This window comes from Acromyrmex echinatior, chromosome 19 (assembly GCF_024713525.1).
Source record: "Acromyrmex echinatior isolate Ae372 chromosome 19, ASM2471352v2, whole genome shotgun sequence".
Lineage (NCBI taxonomy): Eukaryota > Metazoa > Arthropoda > Insecta > Hymenoptera > Formicidae > Acromyrmex > Acromyrmex echinatior.
Window position 1 is genome coordinate 1,149,232 of NC_141870.1, and position 27,263 is coordinate 1,176,494.

General features: G+C 29.3%; 2 protein-coding genes and 1 long non-coding RNA gene across 5 annotated transcripts in view; 2 read left to right on the plus strand and 1 right to left on the minus strand.

Annotated features, from left to right (window-relative positions):
* Nucleotides 1–1,257: 1,257 nt before the first annotated feature.
* Nucleotides 1,258–26,336, minus strand: lace (serine palmitoyltransferase long chain base subunit). Of its 2 annotated transcripts, none has more exons than XR_015548293.1 (11): nucleotides 26,177–26,336; nucleotides 17,699–18,199; nucleotides 11,561–11,740; nucleotides 10,976–11,130; nucleotides 10,751–10,896; nucleotides 9,874–10,092; nucleotides 9,633–9,796; nucleotides 8,248–8,409; nucleotides 7,914–8,176; nucleotides 7,701–7,825; nucleotides 1,258–6,463 (listed from the first exon to the last, which is right to left on the minus strand). XR_015548293.1 is itself a non-coding variant. In XM_011058313.2 (11 exons), the coding sequence occupies exons 2-11, from the start codon at nucleotides 17,858–17,860 to the stop codon at nucleotides 6,359–6,361; spliced, it is 1,686 nt and encodes a 561-aa protein (XP_011056615.2). In that variant the 5' UTR covers nucleotides 17,861–18,199; nucleotides 26,177–26,336; the 3' UTR covers nucleotides 1,258–6,358. The 2 variants fall into 2 exon arrangements, 1 of the variants encoding a protein (XP_011056615.2); XM_011058313.2 differs by having other exon boundaries at nucleotides 7,701–7,830.
* On the plus strand, nucleotides 11,747–13,527 carry LOC147906627 (uncharacterized). The gene is made up of 2 exons (XR_015548296.1): nucleotides 11,747–12,759; nucleotides 12,925–13,527. It is a non-coding gene; the product is annotated as an uncharacterized LOC147906627 (long non-coding RNA).
* The window catches only part of Rtnl1 (reticulon), a 32,152-nt gene continuing 24,888 nt past the window's right edge, over nucleotides 20,000–27,263 (plus strand). Inside the window, exons 1-2 of one of the 2 annotated variants that reach the window (XM_087416098.1) lie at nucleotides 20,000–20,306; nucleotides 21,382–22,974. In XM_087416098.1, the coding sequence (XP_087272224.1) occupies nucleotides 21,834–22,974 (1,141 nt within the window). In that variant the 5' untranslated portion in view covers nucleotides 20,000–20,306; nucleotides 21,382–21,833. Of the gene's footprint in view, nucleotides 20,307–21,214; nucleotides 22,975–27,263 lie in introns of those variants that run through there. The other variant, XM_011058314.2, reaches the window with a different exon arrangement.

Below are 27,263 nucleotides of genomic sequence, written 5' to 3' on the forward strand. Positions count from 1 at the left end.
ATCGAAGATTGATGTGGTGCAAGTCTGTGCTACATCCACAAATTAAACTACAGGGTGGGCCATCTATTGGTACGTTTTTAAAAATGCGATCAAATGAGCATACATTGATATTTTTTATTAATTTTTTTTTTGTTGTGAAGCTAAAAGTATCCGCGTCAAGAATGAAAAACGATTTCGTTCATGTGGCTCCCTCTACTGGCCTTACAGTATGCCATTCGGTCACCCCAATTATTAATGACATTTTGGACTACCTCGGCGCCAATTTCACTCAAAACAGTCGTAATATTGTTTTTCAAAGCTGGAATTGTCTCACACTTTGGGCCACAGCCTCAATATTCTCGGGTGTGCGCACTGTCCGAGCTCTGGGACCACTTCTGTCATCCACTAACATCCCTTTCTCACGAACTTTCCTCACCAATTTGCGTATAGCTCCTTCGGTGGGTGCTCTATCACGACCCATATTTCTTTTCAAAATTCGTACAGTTTCGGCGACACAGCACTGACTTTGAAAATAAGTTTTTAAAATTTCAAAACGCTCTTCAAGAGAAAACATGTTGTTTCGTGCCGCGGACGGTATGACTAATAAACTGTCAAAATTTCGGGTCTGTAGCTCGTTCGGTGTTGCCATACGACGAAATTCAAAAACGTACCAATAGATGGCCCACCCTGTATTATATTAGGTGTAGTAAAAAGAAATCCATTATTTTTCCAATAGATGGCTTTCATATGATGCAGATCACGCGTAGACGAGATACAGATTACTAAAGCCATCTATTGGAAAAATAATGGATTTCTTTTTACTACACCTAATATATTACGTAAAACTATAATATGTAATATTATAAACTGTAATATTACGTAAAACTATATAAAATTAGATTTATTCGATGCGTTTTTGCATGATATGAAAGAATCTGGTAGAAAAAAAGCGTCGCTCTGCTCTGCGAACCGAAATATCAATCGTCGAAGTTAACGACTATTCACATTAGGAGATCTATTACGAGAATTTTTGTTTTATACAGCAAAACTTTTCTTGTTAATAATTTTTTAACGAATAATGGCTAAACGAGTGATGGCTAAAACTTGTTGGAGAATACTCAGAGTCATGACCTTGAAAACATATGTCAAAGTCAAGGTCATCGGGGCATACTCCATATTTATCAATTTCTCATTTCTATAATCTAATATTATAGCAGGATCTAATATTATAAAAGGACCGGACTATAATAAGGAATCAGATTAACTTAATAAACATCATTTATCTAAACAGTAAATTTTATTATAAAATATTTTAAAACTTTTTTTAAATCTTAAAATAAATTAAAAATAATTAGAGCTTTAGTATATTAAAGTTTGATAAATTTCAGGCGTATCATGAAAATATAATATACATTATCTATACCTGCAAGCAAATATTAACAGGATCTTTCTAAAGTTTAGACTGTAATATTCTTAGCTATTAGGATCTAATTGCTAATTAGAATAATATACAACGTCGATTGTAAAAACAATTATTGTAGTAATCATGTGAACGATTACTCATATTATTGCTTCAAATATAAAATTTCTATTCATGTTTAATTTCTATATCTTTTGAGTAGATTTTTTTTATTTGTAAGTATTAAGTCATTTAAAAAGTATCCGCGGTTTTTTTTGTTCAATTTTTGAATGAAAAAACCGCAGATACTTTTTAAATGATCCAATATTATTACATTGCTCTAATTTCAGTAGATATACCTACTTAATGCCCATGTTTTTTAAATCAATTTTATGATAATAAAAAGTTTGAGAATCATGCTTTATAATCTTTTACTTTATAATAGCATGAAAATATAATTATTCACAATAACAAAATAATAATAATAATATAATAATATAATTATTTAAAAAATTTTTATCGAGAGTAATCGTCCATATAATCTTGTATGACAAACTATTAATAAAACTAAAAACTATTCGAATCTGAATCGAACTGAATCGGGTAAGATTCGATTCGATTTGGACTTGAATTTCTATGATTCAAATATAAACTATTCAAAAATTTCGAATCTAAGAGATTCGCGAATGCAAATCACACATATCTTATATAAAAAATCTATATCTTATATATCTTACATAAAATCATTACCTTATATAACTTACATAACTTATATCTTATATAAAATCATATCTTCCGCTAATAAGTCAAATGGATATAAAACTTTTTTATTACCTACATATTGAAATTCAAACTAGCAATAATTATGTTGTTAATTAAAAGTGGCATTTCAACGATTCGATTTGGTTGAAGATAAAATTTTCTCAATTCGGTTCAGTTCAGATTCGAATAAAGAAATAAAATTCGATTCGATTAGACTCAGCTTAAAAAATTCTGCTTAATTTGCACTTCTCTAAAAAAAAAGTGCTTGATTTGCTTGTTTAAGTGAAACCCAGAAAGCTGAATATATCGAAAAGAGATTTTACAAAGAATTTTACAAATTTAAGATGATTTTGCTTTCTGTTAATATATCATTAATTTTTTTATGATTAACAAGCAATCATTGAATCAAGTCTACATAATTTTTAAAAATGCAAATATATGTTTGATGTAAAAAGCACTTAAATGTTATTTGAAAAACTAGAGAGGTTTAATTATATTAACGCAATATTAACGCAGTTAATAGTTTCAACTTTCAGTGATGACGTAGTATTCGCTTATAATTAAAGATTACGAACGTGTGACGTAATATTTTCATTTTTTCCAGTTTATATTAAAATAAATATACAACTACTTATATATCATTCACAAAAAGAACCGACACCATGCGTGCGGTGTTAGTATAATCATAAAAGTAATTAATAAGATATCTTTAAATATAATTAATATGTTTAATTAGTGCTATATACCAAAATTTTAGTTATCATAAAAAATATATGACATTTTTACATTAAAAAATGTAATAAAGTTTATCTATTTTATTATTAATAAACAAGTGTGTATTTTCATTTATTCGTATTATTTTATATAATAATAAGTATTGCTCACAATTTTGTAATTATTGAACACTTCTAGTAATGCGAATGTAAAGCTCGAACCAGAAATTGTTCAGATCATTCAAGTACGAGGACTATATATTTAAAATACAATTTGATACAGAATTTAGATACAATAGCAATGTAATATTATAAGCACACACACACACACACACACACACACACACACACACACACACACACACACACACACACAAAATACAAAAAAAAGAAGCAAAAATTGATTCTTCTCATTTTTAATTAAAACTAATTTTCGCTACAATTTTCCTTGCTCTACTGTGAATATTTGTATTTATATCTATTGCAAGTCATAAGATCAAAGTAGTTCGTTTATTATTAGTCCGCAATGTTTAAAATGTTAGAATTTTCGAAAGCTTAAATGTTTTGATTTTGATCTGTTAGAACAATTTTTTTTCATAATTTATGTTTGCATATAAACTCTAATAATGAGAAACAATAAATTCGAAATATTTTATATTATCGTAATAAATATAAATATATAGCAATCTTAAAAATATGTCTTTTTTATTTCATGTCATCATACATTTCATATATATTTTTTTATTTTATTAATATAATTAATAAAACAATTATTAAAAATTAATTCAAATTTTTTAATAAATTCTCTTGATATATTCTATTGTCAGAATTTGATTTATCAGTCATATTTTGATAAATAGTGCGAGATCATTATATTACATGACGGCAATATATTTAATGAAATGAAAATGAAATTCCAATAATGGTTATTTTTTACAGAGATAATTTGAAACATGTTTCATTATTTCATCATCAATGATTATTCCTTGCTTAACTTCAATACATTACAAAAAATATTTAATTTATCTTATTATAAAGAAAATTATTTCGAGTATAAAAATTTTAAAAGGCTTTGTTAAAAATAAATATCAGACAGTTAACCTAGATTTTTAAGAAATTATGTCGATATGTATAGTGTATGCGTGTTTATATGATTTTCATTAAAATAAGATTCAGAAACGTATCTATCGATTTAAATAAATGTTAACATCTATATTAATTATCAGTTTTCAAAATTCATTGTTTTATTTAAATCTAACTCAACATAATCAATGTTACATTTGATTTAAATTCTCATTTAATATCATCGAATAAAATTTAGATGTAAATAAGAGGAAATATTATAGAGTAGACACTGAAACATTTTAAGGAGTAATTCCTCACATAAATTCGAAAACTTTATATGACAATGTATCTGAAACGGGTTAATTTCAAAGATACAAAGTGTCAAAGTTAAAAAAAATTTGTTTTTTCCAAAAAATTCAAAAATTACTTTGGTTATTTTGAAAGTTTCATCAAAATAATCTGAGTGAAATATCCTGGTTTTCAAAATTTTCGAAAAAATATGAAATTTTTTTTCAATTTTGACATCTATATTTCTGAAACTAAATCATCAGACATATTAAGTTTTCATTTTGAATTTATGTTATTTAAGAAAATACTCCTGAAAATATTTTAAAGCATTTACTCTACTCTGTATATCAATTATCAATACACATTTCCGTTTATAAAATTATTTTTTTAAACTTATGACTAAACTATTAAATGAACTAATAAATGATTACAAATTCGATTTTTACATTAAATTTTAAGGAATATGCATAAAAATAGCTTTTTGTATAAAAATATTTATTTTTAATAGCTAAAAATAAAGCACGTGTTCCATTTTCCAATAATAAAGATATGAATATATATTGTATACATATATAATTATATATACGTATATGTAATCGTGAATGTAATATGTATATATGTATTATATTTTAATGAAAACAGTGGAATGTCTTGAAAACGAAGCAATTATCATAAAAAATTCAGACAAAAGTTATATTGTTTGGAAAGGAACAAATTAATGAAAAAATCAATTTTTGAAAGAATTTATTTTTTAAGATTACATGAAACTCATTGTTATTTTTTTTTAAATGAAATTATATGATTTTTCTTATACAATATGATGATACTAATTATTCTGTATATAAAAGAATTGTTAAAATATGTCAGAATAACATGAAATATCTCGTAAATTATTTTTTGTTATCTTATACTTTAATATTTTTATATACAGAAGAACTAGAATCATTATATTATGTAAAAAGAAATCATATAATTCTATTAAAAAAATGACCTTTAAATGTGACCTTAAAAAAATCAATTTTTTTGGAAATTATTTATATCCCCTTTTAGACTATTTAACTTTTAAAAGGCACCTTGTATATGTATACAATTATAAATAAATGTATAATTAAAAAAAAATACATAATGCATTATATAGGACTATCTATTATATTTGGACCTTTTATAATACATAGCCTCCCAAGATTAAAAATTATGCAAATATTAAAACTATATTTTCATTTTTTTTTTTGTTATATTTCGGGATAATTAACAGATAAGCCCAGTCAGAAATGATAATGGAATCGACATCGAATTGACATTGATTCAATGTCGATTCCATTATCATTTCTGACTGGGCTTATCTGTTAATTATCCCGAAATATAACAAAAAAAAAAAATGAAAGTATAGTTTTAATATTTGTATAATTTTTAATCTACGTACTTTAACACAATCTTAGAATATTTCTTCAACTGTGCATAATTGTTGTGAGAATACATAAATGATAAAATTAATATGTATAATATAACTTATTGACATTCGATAATATTAAATTCGTTAATTCATTTAATGTCGGGATTATGGATTGTCGTGAAAAAAAGAAGATATCTGGACGCAGCATAATTTCTTATTTCAAAATAAAAAAACAAATAGAAAAAACAAGTAGTCACAGAAAATTTTTAACGTCATTTTATGATTATTTTTTCATAATAAAACGCGATATATTTCTGAAGTTTATAGTCCTAATACAAAATATAGTGAAATATCATATATATCTGTAAAATGCTTGTAAATAGCACTTTCTTTTGGCATAAAATCGACATCAGAAAAAAAACTATAGCAAAAAGTTTTGCATCTTGAAATATAATACAATTCTTTAATACACTGCACTTTAATCTCTCCCCTTCTTTTCTAATTCGCATTATTCCGTATGAATTGTATCCTCCAGTTATTTCTTAACTTCATATATAAATCGTCACATTCTATTCTTGTGAAAAATTTATGCGCTAGTTTATTGTAATAATTGTAATATAAATTTCTCATTTAATTTAATCATACGATGTGATGAATCGTAGAGGAATTATTGGTGATATATAAAGCCCTCAACTATTTTGATATTTTTTCTATTTATCAAAGAAATGAATTGTCTAATTTATTATTTTAAGAGATAGGTCATTCCATTTCACTGTCGGAATATTCTATTTTCGTTGTAGTGCGAAGTTTCCTTGAATATCTTAATCCTAATATGTCCGCAATCTCTTCAATATGTGACAATACCTGAGATATAATACAGTTTAAAATAATGAACCAAATTAAAATAATGAACCTTTCGGTTCATTAATGTCAGGATTGGGAATGTTACTTTTAAAAATAATGCGTTACTGTTATCATTATTTTTTATAAAAGATAATTCGTTACTGATACACGTAACTAATTTTTAAAAAATAATGTGTTATATACCACTATTTAGAAAATAACGATTCGTTATTTTTTTATTTTTTTGTAATGCTAAAATAAGATATTAAATTTTGAAGTTACATTATTTATATAGACAAAAAGCAACCAGGAAAAGGCTGCGATTTATAGAAGGATATCTGCTGTGCATATAAGATATATGCTAAGGTATTAAGGAATAGACTAGAAACTGAGATAAAAGATCGGGGAATGATACTGGAAAGCCAGGCAGACTTTAGCAAAGAAAAGTTGACAGTTGATAACATTTTTGTGCTAAACCACATAATTTAGAGAGAGAAGGATGATAGGAGAAAGGTATATATGATAGGATAAAGGTATGATGTTCGCGAATCATTTTCAAATCGATTTGTCAAGTTTTTACATTGTAATCAAAAATATTGTATAGGATCATTTGTGACTTTTGCGGATTTTAAGCGTCAAATAAAATTTTTTTAAAAAGTCACGTTCCATTCGAAACAAATATACAAATATTTTGAGACCTTAAATTTTTTTTATTGCGTTAATTTTTGAAGGAAGAGGTGGCTCGCTTAACGAAAGACTTCCTGTGTGTATATGTGTATGTGTGTATTGACATACTTTTTGAATTATTACAGATATGTTAATTTTATTAAGTCAAATACATAAAAACACAAACAAAAACACATAAAAATAATTACTGTAATTACTTTTTTACTTTATATATAATTTAATGAACAAAGGTGCTAACTTGATGTTCAGTCAGTACCCAATTTTCAATCACGATTTTCTGCTAAATTGTTCGAGCACAAAAACTAGGACATATAATTAGCACATAAAAACACACACACACACACACACACACACACACACACACACACACACCAGAAATAATGCAATTTATTGAATAGATGTAAAAATAACATGCAATTAAAGTAAGGATAAAAAAAGATTTCGTTACTATAAAAATGTAACGATGTTACCATTACAGACAGAAAAAAATAACGATTGTTACTAAAAAACCATGATGGTAATGACGTTACAAATAACACATTACTTCCCAACCCTGATTAATGTTACTTACATAATCTAACTGTTCCTTTGTGTGCGCAGCGGAAAGGCAAAATCTAATTCTACCTTCCATTAACGGCGTCGCTGGAAATCCAACACCAACAGTTGCAATATTACGGCTCGTTAGAGTACGGATCACTGTACTGTGTTGAACATTGCAGAAAAAGGAAACCATATGAAACATATACAAATTCAGATTTTGAAAATAATATTTTAACTTACTTACCCAATCTTAGAAAATAAGTAAACTAGCATAGGCACAACAGGCGAATCTTCGTTTCCGTAAATTATAACTCCGATCTGATTCAATCTACGTCTAAAGTATCTCGTATTCCTAGCTAACTGTTTGATACGTTTTTCACCAGCGTTGGTATCATCCTCCCCCGTTATAATTTGCATCGAAGTGATGATTTGTTGCGTAACGGGCGGAGACATTGATACTGCGTACGTATGCGCGTGACCGTATATTCTTATGTGATTTATTAGTGCCTAAAACATATATCTGATTGAAGATATACAGATATTTAATATAATGAAGTTGATGAATATTAAAATATTACTTTTGTTCCGGCTATATATCCGCCTGCTGAACCAAAGCTTTTCGTGAATGTTCCCATGAGTATGTCTACTTCACGCGGATCAATGCCGTAATAATCGCAAACTCCTCTTCCGTGTTTTCCTATAGCTCCTGTGCTGTGCGCTTCGTCCACATACAAATAGGCCTGTCAGATAAAATATTTATATTACTCGTAAAAAAGGAAAGCAATGATGATATAGATAATAAATTCATTGCGTCGGACATTTTAATATTATTAGGGCAATTAGCATATATCATGTTAAGAAGATTCTTATGCTACTTCTTAGTCAATAGATAGTTTAAATTTTTCAAATTGCATAAAATAATTAAAATAATATAAAATATTATTAACAAAATTGTTAATTGTACACAATCATTGTTAATTTTGTATGTTATTAAATTTTAAATTAATAAAATAAAAGTTATAGGATACTCCTTTGAGCATCCTATAATTTTTAGGCTTCATCAATATGCTTGAGAGATTATATGTATAGTTAATGCTGGGTCTATTTCATATGTCTATGGATATTTCACTCTGTCAGTTAACGATATATGAATAGCTCTGTTGTTGTCAATTGTCATTTGTTTGAAATGTTGGCTATGTGAGGTGTACGCAAGATATGTACGAAAAGCTTTGTATTATCTCTAAAAGAGAAGTAAACAAGTTCACCTTACATGTACATACGTTTATTTTATATTGTCACGTCTGCATGAACTATCGTACTGCTATACATGTAAACGCGACGGTTTTGCACGCGCACGTGAAATAACGACATTGTTTTTTTTTTTACTAAAAAGGAACTTTATCCAATATGGGCAAAACCTGTCAGTTTCTCTTTCAAATCACAGCCAGCGCCTCAGATCGATCTCTTTTTTCTTCTCAATCTTCACGCAAGATGTAATATATGGGGAAGCAATATTTTGAGGGCGCAACAATGTGTTCAATATTCCGAGAAAAGCATCTACTATATAGGAAAAATACCTCCTACTATATGTATAACTTGAAATGTCCTTCGCACTGCAAAACTTTTATTTCGAATTTAGAGGTATTACGTGATATAGGATTAAGTGTAACATCATAGATATTATTTTAAAACTAATAAGTGTTTATGTTTTAAAAGTTAAGCAAAAATAATTAAAATATGTAAAATATTATATAAAACATATAAAATATTTTGCGATTTTATTAAAAAAAAAAATTATTATATGAGCAATAAATAGATTTGATTTTTTAATTCAGTGCTCCTGTATGTTCAGTGCAACTGTAAGTTAATTACTTTACTAACAGTATTAATTACTTTATTAAATTCAGACAATGATCTCAAGGTTTCGATTTAGATTAATGTAATTAAAGTTACTTTTACGAACTTTATATTTCTTTTTTAGCTCTAACATCTCAGGTAAGTGGACGATTGAACCCTCCATAGAGTAAACACCCTCGACAATGATAACTATCTTCTTCCAAGGCTTGCCAGTCTTCGGCTGTCCAAAAACAATAGCTTTCTTCAAACATTCTTCCAAGTGTTTTACATCTGTAATGAACAATGACTTTGTTGTACTTTCAAGAAAAGATAATTGCGTTGTAAATGAATATTAGTAATATACGTACTATTATGCTTGAAGATCTGTATTACTGCATCAGACAGTCGCAGTCCAAGAATGAGTGATGCATGATTCTTCTCATCGCTAAGAACTAAACAGCCTTTACTGACTAAAGAAGGTAAGTTTAAAGAATTTGTAGCAAATCCCATTCCAAATACTATGGCATCTTCTACTCCCAAAAATTTTGCAGTCAATTTTTCGAGTTCATCATGTATCGGCATATTACCTTAGTGCAAGAAGATTCAATTTTTTCTTATTACATATGAATCTGATTTAAAAAAATAAATATAATTTTTTTTTAATAAACCATGGCAGACCAACATCATTAAATTAAAAATCAAATTTTTTAACAGTCAAGTTCGAAACTTTCAATTTGATATAAAAGTTCATCTACAAATTAGTTCATAAACTAGTAAGATCACTTTCAAAGATTTCTAATAAAATCATATTAACACATTAAAAATAATTTTTTTTTACGAATACTGTATTAATTTGCGTTCGAGAATATACACCGAGCGCCTCTAAATATCTCTACTTGTTATTCATCAAATGTTAAACAAGGATAAATTGATACTTGGAGACACTCGATACGTATTTTCGAATTATTTTGCTATTCCATATGATTATCACTAGAAATGTATAAGATATACGAACAAAATTGAATCAAATCACATAAGATTCGATTCGATTTTGATTGAAATCTTTGTAATTAATCTCTTTTTCTTAGAAATAGAATTTATGATGCAATTATGTATGCAACAGCCTCGATCGACATTTTTAAATATTCTATTATAGTTCCGTTATTTATTAAGAGAAATTAAATAATAATACCTAAATAATAATTCTTACAAATTTAAATAATAATGTTTCCTCAAGTTATTTACCTAATTCAAGACGCGTACTGCAACTGGCACAACCAAACTTCCGCAACGTTTTGATGCTCTCATCGGCGCACTTACCACTCGCTTCAGCGAACCCTAAATAATTGTAAGAGCCCAAATTTATACATGGCGTTTCAGTTCCAGTAAATCTGTCAAAATAAAAAAAAATAGGGATTTCAATTCTATTGATATGTAGCAATCGTGGTTTTCGTACGTAATTAAACATACTGAAATGTCCATCCATAATCATGAGTTACTCGATCTTTTAATGTGACTTTTGCACCAGGAACAGAACAAATCGGCCTATTCCAACAATCTCTGACTCTTCTATAGACATACTTGAGATAAAACTTCTCGAAATTATCATAGAGCGGAGCATATCCCTAAAAACACATATTCACTATAAAAAGATATTTAAATATTATGTGAAAAATAAGATGTAATTGTTCATATAAAATTGATAAATATAATACATAAGAAAAAAAATTTTTTTACACGTATACATAAAAAAAATTGTTAAGTTTAATATAACTAAAATAACTAATTCCACGTAACAAAAATTATTTTCTGATAGAGTATATAGAATAAATAGAATATTATAAGATATTTTTAATTAATATCGTGCAAGTTTTCTATATATTAATGGTATATAACATTTTTATTTACTCACTTTCTATTTATCTTTGATATGTTACCATTATTGATATTGAATATGTAGTTTAAAATTTAATGTTTTTATTTTAAATTCATTTTTCTTTACTTTTCGTACTGCAACTTCATTAATATTTAATAAAATATAAATGACCACCGTACTTCTCTATTTTTTTCAGTGGCAATCTTCGGAACAAAGAATAGTTGATTAATAAATCCCAGGAACATGAGAATATAAAAACCAAGATGTGTAAGTGCCGCTGTGATGAACGAAACTTTTTCAAAGGATTCCTTTGACCGTGGTGCTTTTTGTAATTCCGCTTTTGTTGAACCATGGGCAGACTGCAATAAATTTCTACGCTGAATTGCATAATTTATGAAGATATTATTGATTGATATCTGCTCAAATTTTCAAAACGTAAAAAAGTTTATTCTATTTTTTAAATAAAATTTATTCTTTTTTTAATTTCCTTGATTTTCTATATAATCTCATAAAAAATTTCTCAAGCACTTTTAAACAGAAATTTTAAAATAAGTGTTATCTAGATTTCTTCATTTCTTGTATTTCTTGTTTCTTTGTTATACTACCGACTTTATACTCCATCAAGAATAGAGAACATTAAAACTAACGTTTCAAAATCATGTTTAAAAAAGTATTGAAAAAAAAAATAAAAAAATATTCATAATATAAAATATAATTTACTTTATGTAACATATATTTTCATTATTTTATTTTTTAAAAATATTACAAAAAAATGAAATGTCATAATGTTCAGTACATTTGTTTATTAATAGCATCAATTAATTCGCAGCAAATATTACACACAACACATGGCACAATAATTCTTTAAAATAAAACAACTTATACATAAATCTAAATAAACATATCTAAAAATATATATGTATTACAAAACTCTATAAATTATATACAGAGCGTCGAATTTAAATGACCAATGTCAGGAATGTGAGAATTGATAAAATAAAAAAAAAATCCTTTAGAGATATGCTCATTTTTGTTTTATTTTAGAAAAAATCGCAAAAAAGGCAAATTACATCATCATAGTTTGATGTACGAAAACAGAATGTACGTACAGAATGACGTACATAATTTATTTTGTTGTTTTTCTGAACCGACTCTAAATAACTCGTCCATAAAAAAATTTACGATCTTTAAAATCGATCTCTTGCATTACGACTAATGCTTCGACAATATAATAATCTGAATGTTCGCATGAGCGACGTTTTTTATGAACTTCTGCAACTTACAAACAACTTACTTAATAATAATTTCGCAAAAAAATTTTAAATTTTTTTTCGTAAAACATGTGTCTCATATTTTTATCTATAGAATATATTATTAGGTGTTGGAATTAATTCGTAGCGTTTTTTAATGAAAGAATGTTATTTATTTCACATGAGCATTAAAAAATACATTAATGAAAGTACTTCCCATCACTTGTAAAACGCTACGAATTAATTCCAACACCTAATAACAAATTAAAAAAAAATAAAATAATATTTCAAAGGTGCCCGGTTTGATGTGAAACGTTTCATATATTGTAAGTGTACTAATAAAGTCATTTTAAGGAGAAAACATGTAATATTAACTTACTTTCAATGGAATAAATCAGTACAAATTCAGTTGTGTTAATTTTTGCTCTTCTATTATTTTTTTAATAGTCCTGCCAGCTTAAATATTAAACTAGCAGCGCCACTGTTTTCTTGGAAATGACACATAATATAAAATTGTTTTTGATAGTACAAAATAGTAAAATTCAATCTTATCGATTTCCGATATTTTTTTTTCTTTTATTTTGAATTGATCCTGCCAGCTTAATATTAAATCAGCACCGCCACGATATTTTTAAAAATGGCACACGGTACAAAATGAGTACTAAATATTTCGATAAGATTTGATTGATTCTACTGATTTGATCCTGTTAACTTTATAGAGCTAAGAAATTGACAATCACAGTCGATTATTCTTCTCATGTTCAACCATGACTGGTCAATTTCTTACGGCTTAAGACTTAAAGCTTAAGTAACAATTTATTGTACAATGTGTGGTACACTCACAATAATACTATCCAAAGTTAGAGAGTGCATCACGCACTCGATGGCGATATTTACTCCGACCAGTAAGAGGTAATTTTGGTTGCGCCTGTCCAGAGGCACGCGGAAAAAATGAATACAGATAACGCAGCTCATATAAGGAATTTATAAATGTACTTGTTAAGTACACTTATAAATTCCTATCAATTCACATGACGGATTGATAAATGTTTATGAAAATTACATTTTCACAGCTTTATCTTCCAAACTAAACTGAAATATTATAACTTTTTTTTTCATAATATCCATTACATGCCATCCATTTTTCATCGCGTACTCAGTTTTTATTAACAATCGTCTTTCCTGTGATTTAAATTTCTTGGAAATAGAATAACACTGAAACGATATAATCAAAGTGCTCCTTTTACTTTTATAAATAAATTACATAAACATGTAGCACAAAAAATAACATAAATATGTAGTTTATTTTATTTTTAAAGATCAGAGACTTTATAAATTAGTATATTTAAGAGTAACATAAATATGATAAAAATCTTGAATTTTTTTAATGTTATGTATATATTATACATTCATCTCTTACTTTTTTCAAATAGCGCACTGAAAGAAAAGATTGCTACAACCGATTAAAAATGCTATACTATATTTTACTACCTAAATTGTTGCAGCAATCAATCTTTTCTTTCAGTGCGGCTAATTCATTTGTATCCAAATACAATAGCAGTCTACGCATTCCATAAAAAATCCTATAATCTAGATTCTTGATGGCATAATTTCTCGTTTCATAATATAATAATCACATTAAATTAACACATTTGCTCAACTTTTCGACCATGAGCAAGTCGGAGCATGCTTCAAATAGTACATGTGCAATTAATACATCTTCCTTTATTTTCTGCACGCAACATTAATTTCTTTACTTATTACATTTTATCTTTCTCGCTTATTGATTTAATTACATCATTATCAAGTGCTAGAATTATTACATTATCTGTAAGATGTGAAATCTGTTCAAAAAATACTTTTTTAATATTCTTTTCACGTTCCAAGTCAATTATATCAGGAAATTCTGCACATATACTTTTTTATCATCAATTATTGGAAAGGAAAAAATTAAGATATTTAAGATTCGTTCGGGGAAGTGCTATTAAAGCTATTATTATTTATATTATTTTATCTTTATCTTTCATTCATAAAACAAAGATAGAATGACATAGATAGTGCTTATAGCGTATCCCCTAACGCAATCTTAATATATCTTAATCTAAAAAGTTGATTACAACACTGATAGCGATTTATGCGAGCATAGCAGTTCACTTATCACATTTCATGGACAAGTAAGCAACCTCGTGGTCACATCTCAAAGTTTCTCCGTCGTGTTTAAAAAAGCGAATTAGTTCATAATCTACATTTTTAATGAGAAATAAATTCTGTGATCTCTCTCGCATGATAATGATTGCATTATCATAAAATAATAATACTAATTAACACTGTTTCGACTGTTACATATCAAGGCTAGAAAAAACCCAGTTTTTTAAATCAAGCTCAGTAGAGTTTTAAAAAATAAAATTTGATTATTTGATATTTTTTTTTATTCGATATTTTTCATTTAATATTTACTTTACGTTATATTTATTATTAATTACTAAAAAATTGCTAAAAAAGTAAATTTTTCTTTTTTTTTGTATGTTTTTAGTATTATCAATCGTGATTATCGTATAATTGTAAAAAATGATACGTTTTAAATAATTATGTATGAAGCTGACGTCTCATTTGAAAGAAACTTATTAATTAAATATTGAGAATTCTGAGTTTATTTTCAATAGTTCGATAACGCTATAGGCTAAACAAATAGTTCCGGTTATTAAAGCCGAGAAACTTAAAGTGTAAAATGAAACACCAGATTCACGCAGTGCTCACTTTGTCTAACGGAGGCCATACTATAGGATTTTAAAAGATACATAATTCTAAAATGATTAACTAATTGCTAATTTAATTTTTAAATAATTTTTTTCCATAAAAAATGATAGAGCTGAAAATAAACTCAGAACTCTCAATATTTAATGAGTTTCCATCTAGTGAGAGGCCGGGTTTCACATACATCGTAAATAATTTTTATTATAGTTAATTAATCATTATTGTAATAAAATTTATAAATACAAATCTTTTTTTACTAAAAACGATCATGTAGACTGAGCAAAATATGTGAAGATTAAATGACAGTCAATTTTATAATCTCTTTAAATCGATATGTTTTTAGAATATGTTTGCAATTTTTTTTTTATATAAATAGTTACATGTCTTTTATTTCTCGTATAAAAACTTTGTTACAAAAATAAATTACGTATTTTATGATTAAAATAACTGGTATCAATATTGCAATTACTATTATTTCCCAAAATATAGAACTAACATTGAAATAAAAACTATTTATTTGTATGTTTTATTCATAAAAAAATATATTATTACTACTCAACGTATGACAATCAATCCTGAATTTGTATGGGGCTAATTGTCATATTTTCGCAGTTTCATTTAAAATTAAATAACTTATTTGTACGATAATGCATTTAAGAGTATATATATATTTTTCAATTCCTAAGGCAGAGAAATATTGTAAGTATATTGCAACATACATAATTTCAAAATCTTACGTCCACTTTTTTTTAAAAATCATTATTCAAAAACCATGATTGATGACCGGTTTCCTCTACATTATGTATTTTAATAATAGACAATGAACAACATTATGTGAATAAACAGATGTATAGAATTAAACAATTTATGTAAATTTAAAAGCACGATATAAATATTTTATAAACGATCCATGAAATAATATACATAAGATAAGATACTATACACAATACTAAATGTGGCAATATTAATATTATTTTATTTTATAAGATATTTTATTAATCAAAACAGTTTTAAGTTAAATTTATCTTTAATCTTATTTATAAATAATTTCATACAATCTTTGCAGCATAAATAATAAACATTACTTTAAATCCGAAGCGCCACTACGGTCTAAGTATTAAGATGTCGAACTAATATATATATTTTTCAAACGAATGAATTAATTTCAGAAATGATAATTACGTGTCGATATGGTTGTCGACATTAACGCAATTGATCTGAAATGTTAATAATCCCCCCAATTCTCCAAATTAATCTTAAAAAACTGTAATAAACTTATTGCGAAAAAATATTGCCTCGGCCGGGAGTCAAACTCGGATCTCTTGCATTCCGTGCGATTAATCTTAACTTTAATCGATTGGAGTTGACAAATCGCATCTTTCAAACTAAATAATAAATACGATTGGTTAATTCCAATGGACTAATTGTCGATCAAAGTTAATCGGAGTTAGTCAAAGTAGCCTCCTTTCCCATGTATTTTAGACGATACATTATCAAAAATTGTTGTGTCATTATATGTCGTTATAAAATTATTGCGCAGCTTTTTTATCATATAAAATAATTGCACAACGACACATAACGACATCGACAATTATATTACAGTCTATAAAGCTGTAATCTACAAAGAATGTATTGCCATATTCAAAAAACTATAGCTTGCATTATGTGCACTATAGATTTTCAATACTGGCATTAAATGTTGGAACACAGCCAGAATAGCACCTATGGTGCTAAAGCTGTCGTATGCAGGTCAATGTAAAGATGTATTTAATATAAATATAGAAACAAATTAAATCTTCAATACCCTGTATTGTGTTATTAGATAATAAATATTATATATAATATTTTATAATTTGAAATATTTACACTTTACTTTTATGCTTTAATTAAATCAGTATAGAATGGCTTTAATACGCATTTCAAGAAATTAAATTTCCTTTTTTTTATTCCATTGATTGAATTAAATCAGTGTACAATGGCTTTAATACGCGTCCAAGCAATTAAATTTCTTTTTTATTCCATTGATTGAATTAAATCACCGAATAAATTAATCAAAATTTTTATTGCACTTTTTGAAGCAAACTGTATACTTCAAAATCAATTAATGAAATGTATCTCGTGAAGAAAAAAAAAAGAAATGAAGTAATTAACTCGCACAACATTGATAACGGTCCATCACTGATTGTGAGTGAACCAAAAAGGGTGACGTGACATGACTGGACGCGATTGGACACCGTGCGATACGGTGAACTTGAGATCAAAGTAACCGATGGGATCATATAACACGCGAGCATTATTACATCGTTTACTTACATATACGTGGCCGTTACTTGGCAAAGTGTAACCGTTGATTTTGCCGGTATCCATAACGCCGGGCGAGGTTAAGCCGTTTCGCAGGGTCTTCCCTTCGAGATTCGACGTCTCTGTCTCCCCGCATGTACCAACACGCAATCTCATGGTGGTCGTTGTCGCCATCCTTATCGGCTCGATTATTCACACCAGATTGCTAAGCGACTTAAGAGATTTCAGCAACCGGATAACGACGATTTCGCGCTACAGACTCGAGTCACTCGAGCCGAGAGCCACTGAACCAATAGCACGATAGGACTATAAGACTAGATACGACGTCGAATGTCGGAACAAGTCGGAGCAAATACTTGTCGCTACCACTCACTATTCTCACATCTATGTCACGCTACACTCCACTCCTCCACTGATAGCACTGACCACCACCCTTTCAGCTGACTCCAGCCAGTCCTGCCAGTCCAGTCGCGGTGACAATGGCACGCATGCGCGTCTGCGCGTGCTAGAAATCTGAAAGATTAAAGGCCCGTTTCCATAGAGTGTTTTCCAATTGCAATATCCCTAGACATTTTCGTGCACACGGCGACACAAGTTGCGACACATTCCAATTGTCCGTTATCGTCGACACGTCTGTACTCAGTCGAGGGCTCTGTAAGCTGGTGTTTTCTAGTACAATTATATGTTACTAACTGCGGTAGCTATAAATGAAATTGGAAGACGTTAAGTGGCCGGCACTTTTACTTTTTTTGTTTAAATTCAAGCGGAAAAAGCTACATTTAATCTAACTCTATCCGAAATGGATCTCAACTGTGCGTACACATTCTATTCCAATTGAATCGTGCACAATGTTATACTTTGTACATTCCTGTGTATGTTTCTGTTAAGGCCCGATTGCACCAACGTTACTTTGATTTTAAGTGAGACTTAACATTCTCTCTGTCTCTCTGTCTCTTTTTCGCTTTAAAACGAGATAGAGAGAGTTTTAAGTTTCGCTTAAAGTCAAAGTAACATTGGTGCAATCGGGCCTAAGATGTGTTAAACAATTGGAAAGCACCCAGAAGTCATACAATTATAAGGTCATCTACAATTGAAATCGTAGCCTTAGCAAATGAGAATGGATTAAAATGGATTGAAATTTTTTTTTATCCAAATGCGTATTTTAAATAGTGAATACTTTTTTTAGATTTAATTGGATTGAAAAAACTGCATTTCCTATTCAAAATTTTGAATCGAACAGTATTCACAATGCACAGAAAAAGCTAATATTATTTTTAGATTGAAAGGCATAGAGATATGCTCCATGCAATTTCTATAAATAAATAAAAATGCATTCAGGATTGAAAAGTATTCATTTTAACATTCGTGAATCAATATTTCTGAAAATCTGAATCTATTTCAATTTATTTCGATCCATTCTCGTTTGCTAGGTCGTAAGATCTTAAGTTGTAGAAAACTGACCAATCAGTCGAATATGAGAAGAATAATCTGTAATTGGTCAATATTTTATTACTTAAGACTCTACGACCGCTACGACTTAAGCTGATTCTACATTAGTTGCAAGCTGATCGCAAGTTTGTTGCGACAGCCAATATGAAGCGTTGATTTCAAAATGTAAGCTTCAGATTGGCTATCGTAACAAACTTGCAACCAGCTTGCAACTAATGTGGAACCGGTTTTACACACATTCTACAATAAGTCATTAGTAATAAATCAGAAATCAGAAGCTAGAAATTGACCAATCATAGTCAATTATTCTTTTTACATTTGACTGTGATTAGTCAATTTTTAGTTTCTGACTTCCGATTTATTACTAATGATTTATTGTAGAACGGCCATTATTGTAGACCCCGCATTATTTCTGTTATATACAATTGATTGTCCGTCATTGTATGTCTAATAGAAACCGAAAATCGTGGACATAGCATGGAATAGAATAAAAAAATCGACAAGATCATTGACATCAGGGAGTCGATTCTGTGTCTTCAATCAAGGTGAAAATTACAAAGGTGAGCAAATTTATTAGGTGTTGACCAATTAAATTATTCTAGTAAATTCACTCACTTTTGTAATTTTCACATCGTTTCAAGATACAGAATCGATCCCTAGCTACCGTTCGATCATTAGCTACGTTCAATGTTCATATCTTGTAAACATAGAGGCGCTTCAAAACAAGGTAACAAGCTAAATTCCGGGCATGGCCGCTCTCAGGTTTCTTTTTGGTACTGTCCGTGTGTGGGTGCTTTCTAATTATTTAATCTTGATACAAATTGACACCTTGACACAAATTAATTCACATATTTTCAGTATTAATAAATAATTTAACCTTTTTAATTACATATTCTTTATCACGATAACTTCATAACCTTAAAAGAATTTATTTATTGAAAACATATATAAACCGATTTGCACTCAATTGCATCAATTGTCGTAATCGTTAACACAATCGATTAGTAACCCTTGGACTGAGTACGGATGTGTAAAGTGCACTTTATTCAAGCGTCCTGAAGAGGTGTAAATCTGACCGTGCGACCTCCTGCATGCAGTACATCTTGGATAATGCGAATGCCGTAGTACTGAAACTTTGAAGTCTCATAACTTGGGAAGATCTCTAGAAAGGGTTTGTAACCAACGTTTCGAGAACATTTTGATGTCAGTTACAAGAATATGCAATAAAACATATAGGTTCCCATTTAAAACATTCAAGTCTTTGACGTGATCTTCATGACGCCTCCCAAGGTCAATTGCATATATTCATGTAATACATTACTTGATCCCCAACAACTTTTGTCTGAAAATTTTTCAAAATAACCACTTCTCTCATTTTTAAATGGGATGGTTTGAAACATCTGGTACATAGATAATAATATTCTCGATTATTTATAATTAATTTCTGGTGAAGTTTACTTTTATAAATTTCTAAGCTAATTTAATTTTATACAATGCAAAATTTGAAAATTGTGAGATGTAGCATTACAAATATGCATATTTATTTAAAAATGTATATTGAAAAATTATATATTTCAAAATGTATTATCCAAATATTCCGAATATTTAAATGTGATAATTGCAATTTTATATTAATTGTTGTTAATGTAATAATTTCTTTAATCATCCCTGGACTCCTCGAGTCCCATTAATTAGCAAGAATAGTTTAATAGTCATCTCCAAAATGCGCAATGGAAGTTAAGTTGAATTAAGTTACTGATCGTAACAACACCTATCTGGGCCTCTATATTTCTTGAAAAGAAACGTATACGAATGACTAGGTAAATACTACAGTATACGTAACGTGTATTATAGTATTTCCCTAGTTCGTATACGTTTCATTCGTATATGTCAAGAATGAAGGCCTTGTTGTTCAGCCGGCGAAACGAACCAAAACGGTAAAAATCAAACGTAACGGTTGCTGCTCAGATCGGCTGACTGGTTTGGCATACAGGATATGGTAGGGATGGATAGCATCCGCGCGATTGGTTCGCGCTGTTCACTGTCAGAGCAACGGGAGAGGGCAACCCCTTCGTGAGGGAAGTGCATCTCACGATATAGACGACCAAATTTACCCGTCTATATCGATTGTATCAAACACAACCTGTTTCAAGCACAACTTACGTTTAGCCTGAATATTAACGTTTCGACCATATTAACGGTTACCATTTCGCATTTAACATAGTTTGTGGTTGAATTTTTTCCAGTTTCTACCCTACTAAAGGTTTTGCTTCGTCACGCTTCTCGTCCTTAATTCCGTCAGCTGGTCAATGACGGCGCATATGACAAGTAAGTAGGTATAGGTAGTTGGTATTAGTGAGCGTTCACGTATATTTCGTGAAGTGACAAAAAGAGGGTGTAGCGAGAGAGTAGAGGCAGTGGTGACTAACAAGTGACTAAAGGCAGTGGTGAGTCAGGACGGCAAGGACATCGGATGTGCCCCACTGAAGAATTGCGACGGTACCAACAAGAGCAGCGGCAGGTGGGAGTAGCGCCGCTCCTCGTATCTGACTTTTATGAGAGTAGGGAGCGTCGCGCAATATTCCGCGCAACCGACATCGTGTGGGGATCGAAGCTCTAACGGTTACTGGCCAATTCGTGTAGATCCAGTGAGTCATCGTCAAGCACATAAATCGCTCTTATCTCGTTAAACCCGAAGATGGACCCGCGGATTCAGGACGATCTCAACGACGTCCTTCTTAAGAGGGATCACGATTCCGTCGACGATTTCGAGCATCTTGGCCACGACGGCTCTCCAGACGATCGTTCGGAGCAGCAGCAACAGCAACAGCAGCAGCAGCATCAACAACCTCCACCGCAGCCAATTGACACGCCACGTGTCGATGATCTGCTACACATCGGTGATTCTTTTCATCCACTGGACTCGGCATTGCCCAGCGCGCTTCTTGACGCCGAAGTGAAACCCGTACCGGCGACACCGCCGCCTTCCGCAGACTTCGATAAGTGCGCAGCCATGGCGCAGTCGTCGGATCCGTTCCAGCAGCCACTGGACCCGGTCGATCCCAAGCTAGCCAGCATGACATTCGTCGAGACCGAGCGGATCTATCATCATCAACTTCATGATGATGATGATGATGATGATGACGACGATGATAACAATGATGACAACGAGCAGGAAGAGATACTTCTCCAACCGCCGTTGTTATCGACCTCGACCTCGACTACCATTCAACCTGATAGCGACCTTTTACTGTCATCGTCGATGAAACCTGTCGATAGCAAGGTTCAACCGATTGAGGAACGCGAGGATACACCGTTTACCGATTATGGAAAACAACATGAGCGTGATATCACTCCATTGAACAGCACCAATACCGACGATTTTATGCAAAACATTAAGTCGTCGATGCTGCCGGCACCGGAAAAATCACCACTGATTGACTTCCTTGGAGATGACAGCGAGTTATTGAAGGAGAACAAAGTTAAGAATATTACGGATGATGACTCATGGAACGTGATGGGGAAAATAGACCTGAAGCGAGAACAGGCGAAGGTATTCGAACCGCCAACGAAACCGTTGCCTCCATTACCTAGGGAGGCACAGCTCCTGGAGAAGGCACATCAGGACGTGTACGAAACATCGAGTGACTTCTTAATCGCGGAGACTACAAAGCCGTCACCGACGCTGCCGCAGCAGACAACCGATTCGAAGCAGGAGAGTATCAAACGGCGCGAAATACCAAAGCCCAAAGAAACCGATCATGTCTCTACTCGCCCAATCAGCAAGAAGCAAGAAATTGAAATCGCGCCAAAGGAAATTTTCCGAGATATGGGATTAGGTGAGTGTGACAGAATTTTCTCTTTCCATTTTATTTTAGCAACAAACTTACCTACGTAAGACTAAAGTGATCATTGGCTGAGAATCATTTAATCATTCTATCTCTACATTTGCAAAATTAAACTTGTAGTACTTGAATTTCACCATAACAGATTAACGAATATTTTCTCACCAATGATGATTTCATAGACATGATATTAAGATGTTATTTATATAAGATGTCATATAATTGATGTGCTGATTTCTGTTTATAACTGTAATCTAATTTTAATTAGATTATATGTCAATTCTTTTTCAGTTATTTGATTCTAATAAGAAATTAAACAAATTAAACCGTGAAAGTCTAAAAAACGTTATCAAAAAATTTAACAGAAAACAATTGCAAATTGACATAATATTATATATGATAATACAGTTATATGTAAATTAAATTACCTTCACTGTAAGGAGGAAGAAACAAATTTTATTACGGATTGAAAAACTTGAAAATTTTATAAAATTGAAAGAAATGATGACATAAATATGTTGAAGAATTCCATATGGCTAATTGTGAATATCGTACTTGATATTCATGAACCAAATGTCTTGACGAGAATATGTTAATTAATTTAGTGTTGATGCACGAACTCGACCATGCTTGGAAGTACTTCCGCTTGGTTACAACGTCTGCCATTTACGTCATATTCGCTTATAGATATCTTTCGTATGTTGTGTACACGATTAAAATAGCTATTACCTGCGTTTTTTTTCTACATAATGCTACGCTCTAATTAACAACTAAGAAACAATCCATTCCACGAAGGGACGCGTGGAAAATTGATGTCGATAATTGCAAGTTTCAGTCAGTTACGAAACGATTTATAATAACTGCAAATCGATATTGGCAAAAATAACAATTGTGTGAACGACTTTTATAGGAAATCGGATTTTCGAAATTGGGTTACTTGCATTCATAATTTTTAAATTTACGATAATAACTGATTAATTCTTTTTAAGCCCAGAAACTATTGATTATTTTATATCTATAACAATCAATTGAAACTTATGTTATAAAATTATAATATTTTTACTAAATTTGTTTTTTTTTTTGTAACTGTATGGTCCATGTAGACAAACATGCATAACCGTATACCTAAAAAAATTATTTAGCTTTTATTATAAAGATGCACGTAAATGCGATTAGACTATTTTTTTATGCATACGTTTATGCGACTGTGCAAGTTTATTTGGATATATCTGTAAGGGCGAGAGCACATTCTTGCATAACGTAATACATAAGATAATGGATCAATCAAAGTCCTTCATTTCCTTCTTTTTCACGAAATAAAAGATTAAATGATTCATTTTCTTATGCTTTATGCATTATGCAAAGTATTGCAAAGGTCTATGCTCCAACCTTAAGTTATCACGCACAAAATTGAGGTCACTGGACTAATGAGCATCTGATATAAATACGCTATATTGATTTACATAAGATATTCATTAGTTCACTAGCTTTAAGAAGTGTTTATACTGGCCGTAAAGTGTTAACTTATGTTATAACTATATTACCATAAACGATAAATTCAATATAATAATTAACACAAATTTAATTCATATCTAGACAAATTTGCATATATGTATAGCTTGCTAAACGTATGCATAAAGATAAATATTCAATCGCATTTTACGTGCGATCATTTGTTAATCTTGACAAGTAATAATATTTTTTTTTATCTTAAAGGTATTTTTCTTCGCTCAAATAACATATAAGTAAATAAAAGAAGGTTTAATGAGAGTCAGCGCGACTAAACTGTGCAAATTATTATGAAAAAATTAATATTCAGTATGATGTCTTCTTTTTATTTTAACGTTTCAAGTTCTTTGGAGTCCTTCTGAGCAAAGTAGATACAATTCGAATCGAAAGCTCACATATCCATAAAGATCAAGTCACTTATAAATTGTCAAAGATGAATTGAAATAAAGAAGACTTCATACTATTAAACTACTGAGTATTAATTTTTTTATATATCAATAATTTGCGCCGTTTAACCTCACTGATTTTCGTTAGCTTTATTTTTATTTATTTGTACATTATTTTAAAATTTATGAGTCCGTTTGTAATTATTATTGTTTTACTCAAATAATAATTCGTTAAATAAAATAAAACGTTTTTCTAAACAAAATAAATATTTATTAAAGTTAAATATGTATTTAATTTCTATATAATGTATTTATGTAATTAATACAGATTTTTACACAATTCGACATTTAAATTTTGAATTTCGAACTTTGATTTTGGATACTTGCTTATCGTATGATAAGCGTTTCTGCATTTTGCGAGAATTTAATTGAATAACTATCGAATATCAAATTGATAAAGAAACGTGCGATTATTTGACACTCGCAAAGCTCAGAATGTCCTTGTTGTTTATCAAATATTAACAAAGACAAATAATGCTTGCGAGCTATATGTATATCCGATTTATATAGTTCAACGTTAGAGTATTAGATTTACTACCCTAAAATCTTAAATCTCTGTTCGAATTTCATTAACATTTTCGAAAATTATAAAATTATAAAAGCGACTACAATAATTAATAAAATTTATGTGTAACATTATTATCAACACAAAAGAAAAATTAAATGTTTAAAAAATATTTGAAAAAATAATAAATTTCTGTAAAAAAATATTAAAATATTAAAAAAGATATTAAATTTATTTAATAATTTAGTAAACTTAATCTTATTTTTTACAGAAAAATCTGTATTAATTTACATTTAATCTCGCAAAGAAATTAACACAAGCCAGTTTTTATCTGTTGGAGTCTCATTGTATATTTATAATTTACACAATATACTGCAAGATTCAAATAAATATTGTCATTGCTCGTGTGTTAAAAAAAAATTATTTTTTTAAATCCATTAAAATTTTTTTTTTAATTAAGATATTTTTTAAATGTATAATTTTTAAATAAACAAATATAGTGTATAATTTTGAATAATGTAATTTATAAACTATTAGAAAAGGAAAAGATTACTCTTAATAATTTATGCAACATGTAACTATTTATTTATAAATACATACAGAAAATTAACAGAATATTTAATATGAATAAATAATCAAATTCATTTAAATTAAATATTTATTTGTAAAGTTATTTCTTCATAGAAAATTAGTTCTTTGTAAATATTTATGGATAAAAACGATTGCATTTTCAAACCTTTTTTAATTCCTTTTTTCTTCTGATCTGCTTTCGTTTGGTTCTTGAACGCGATTAATACAAAATAACTTCACTAAAAATGAAAGAAAACATGTATCCACGAAATCATAATAAAAAGAAATGGTAAAAATGTATCCAACATAAACCGTAGTCAAGTAAAGACTAGACATAGCTCGACGACTTTACTGTTATTATACTTCAGAAACATATTTTTAACCCCACCATGATATGAGAAACATTTTTTTCTCAACCCCACCATGTGTCCCTTTTTATCTTCAATGTAGTCATATTTATCATTCGACGCATGACTTCTTTAAATTATGTCATTTACATTTTGTAATCTCTTGTCGAGATACTCTTTCGCCAAAATTACTATTTCTATTTTTGTAATTTTTAAAAAATTCTCGTGAACTTTTTAAATATAAATTTTAAAATTATATTATTTAATTTTATATTATGAATTTTTTTAAATCGCGTTGCACACGCATATATACTTGCGTATGTAGTTACATTTTCATTGTACAATCAAAGTTAATAAGCAATTTATTTTTTGTCTATTAATAATTGAAAGAAACATTTATTTGTAGCTGAGAGGTTGAATACAAGCAATAACAGATATATGTCTCATCGCAAAGAAACGATCATAATTCGTCGCATTACATACGACGTGCTTTAATCGAATGTCAAGATCATGACCGTCATGAAATTGAGTTTTTTTCATTCATCAATGACGACAATAAGTCGTGAACATATAATAAAGTTAACGTTGAATATGTATTGTGATTATAGATAGCTTCAAACGTAACTTGTGTATCAACATGTTACGATATTTGATTGTCTATTCCATAACATTTGAGTATTTTTTGTCGTATTCAAAAATTCTGAATAAATCGGTATTAGATGCGTTAGTAGTAGAATTTATTATAGCAGAAATTTTATTTATAGAAATATTTAAATCAAATGGAATCATAAAAAGCGATAAAAGGAATGTAAAAGTGTAAATAGACTACGTATGCGTAAATTGAATAAAAGCACTTCATGTACCTTTTATCACGTTTTATAATTATTTACTGTCAGGGTAGATAAG

Excerpts from the sequence above, each read along its gene's own strand:
- lace (XM_011058313.2), bottom strand. The coding sequence starts at position 17,860 with ATGGCGACAACGACCACCATGAGATTGCGTGTTGGTACATGCGGGGAG. Across the intron at positions 10,897-10,975 it reads GATTATGGATGGACATTTCA|ATTTACTGGAACTGAAACGC; the intron begins GTATGTTTAATT and ends TTATTTTGACAG. Across the intron at positions 10,093-10,750 it reads CAGTACGCGTCTTGAATTAG|GTAATATGCCGATACATGAT; the intron begins GTAAATAACTTG and ends TCTTGCACTAAG.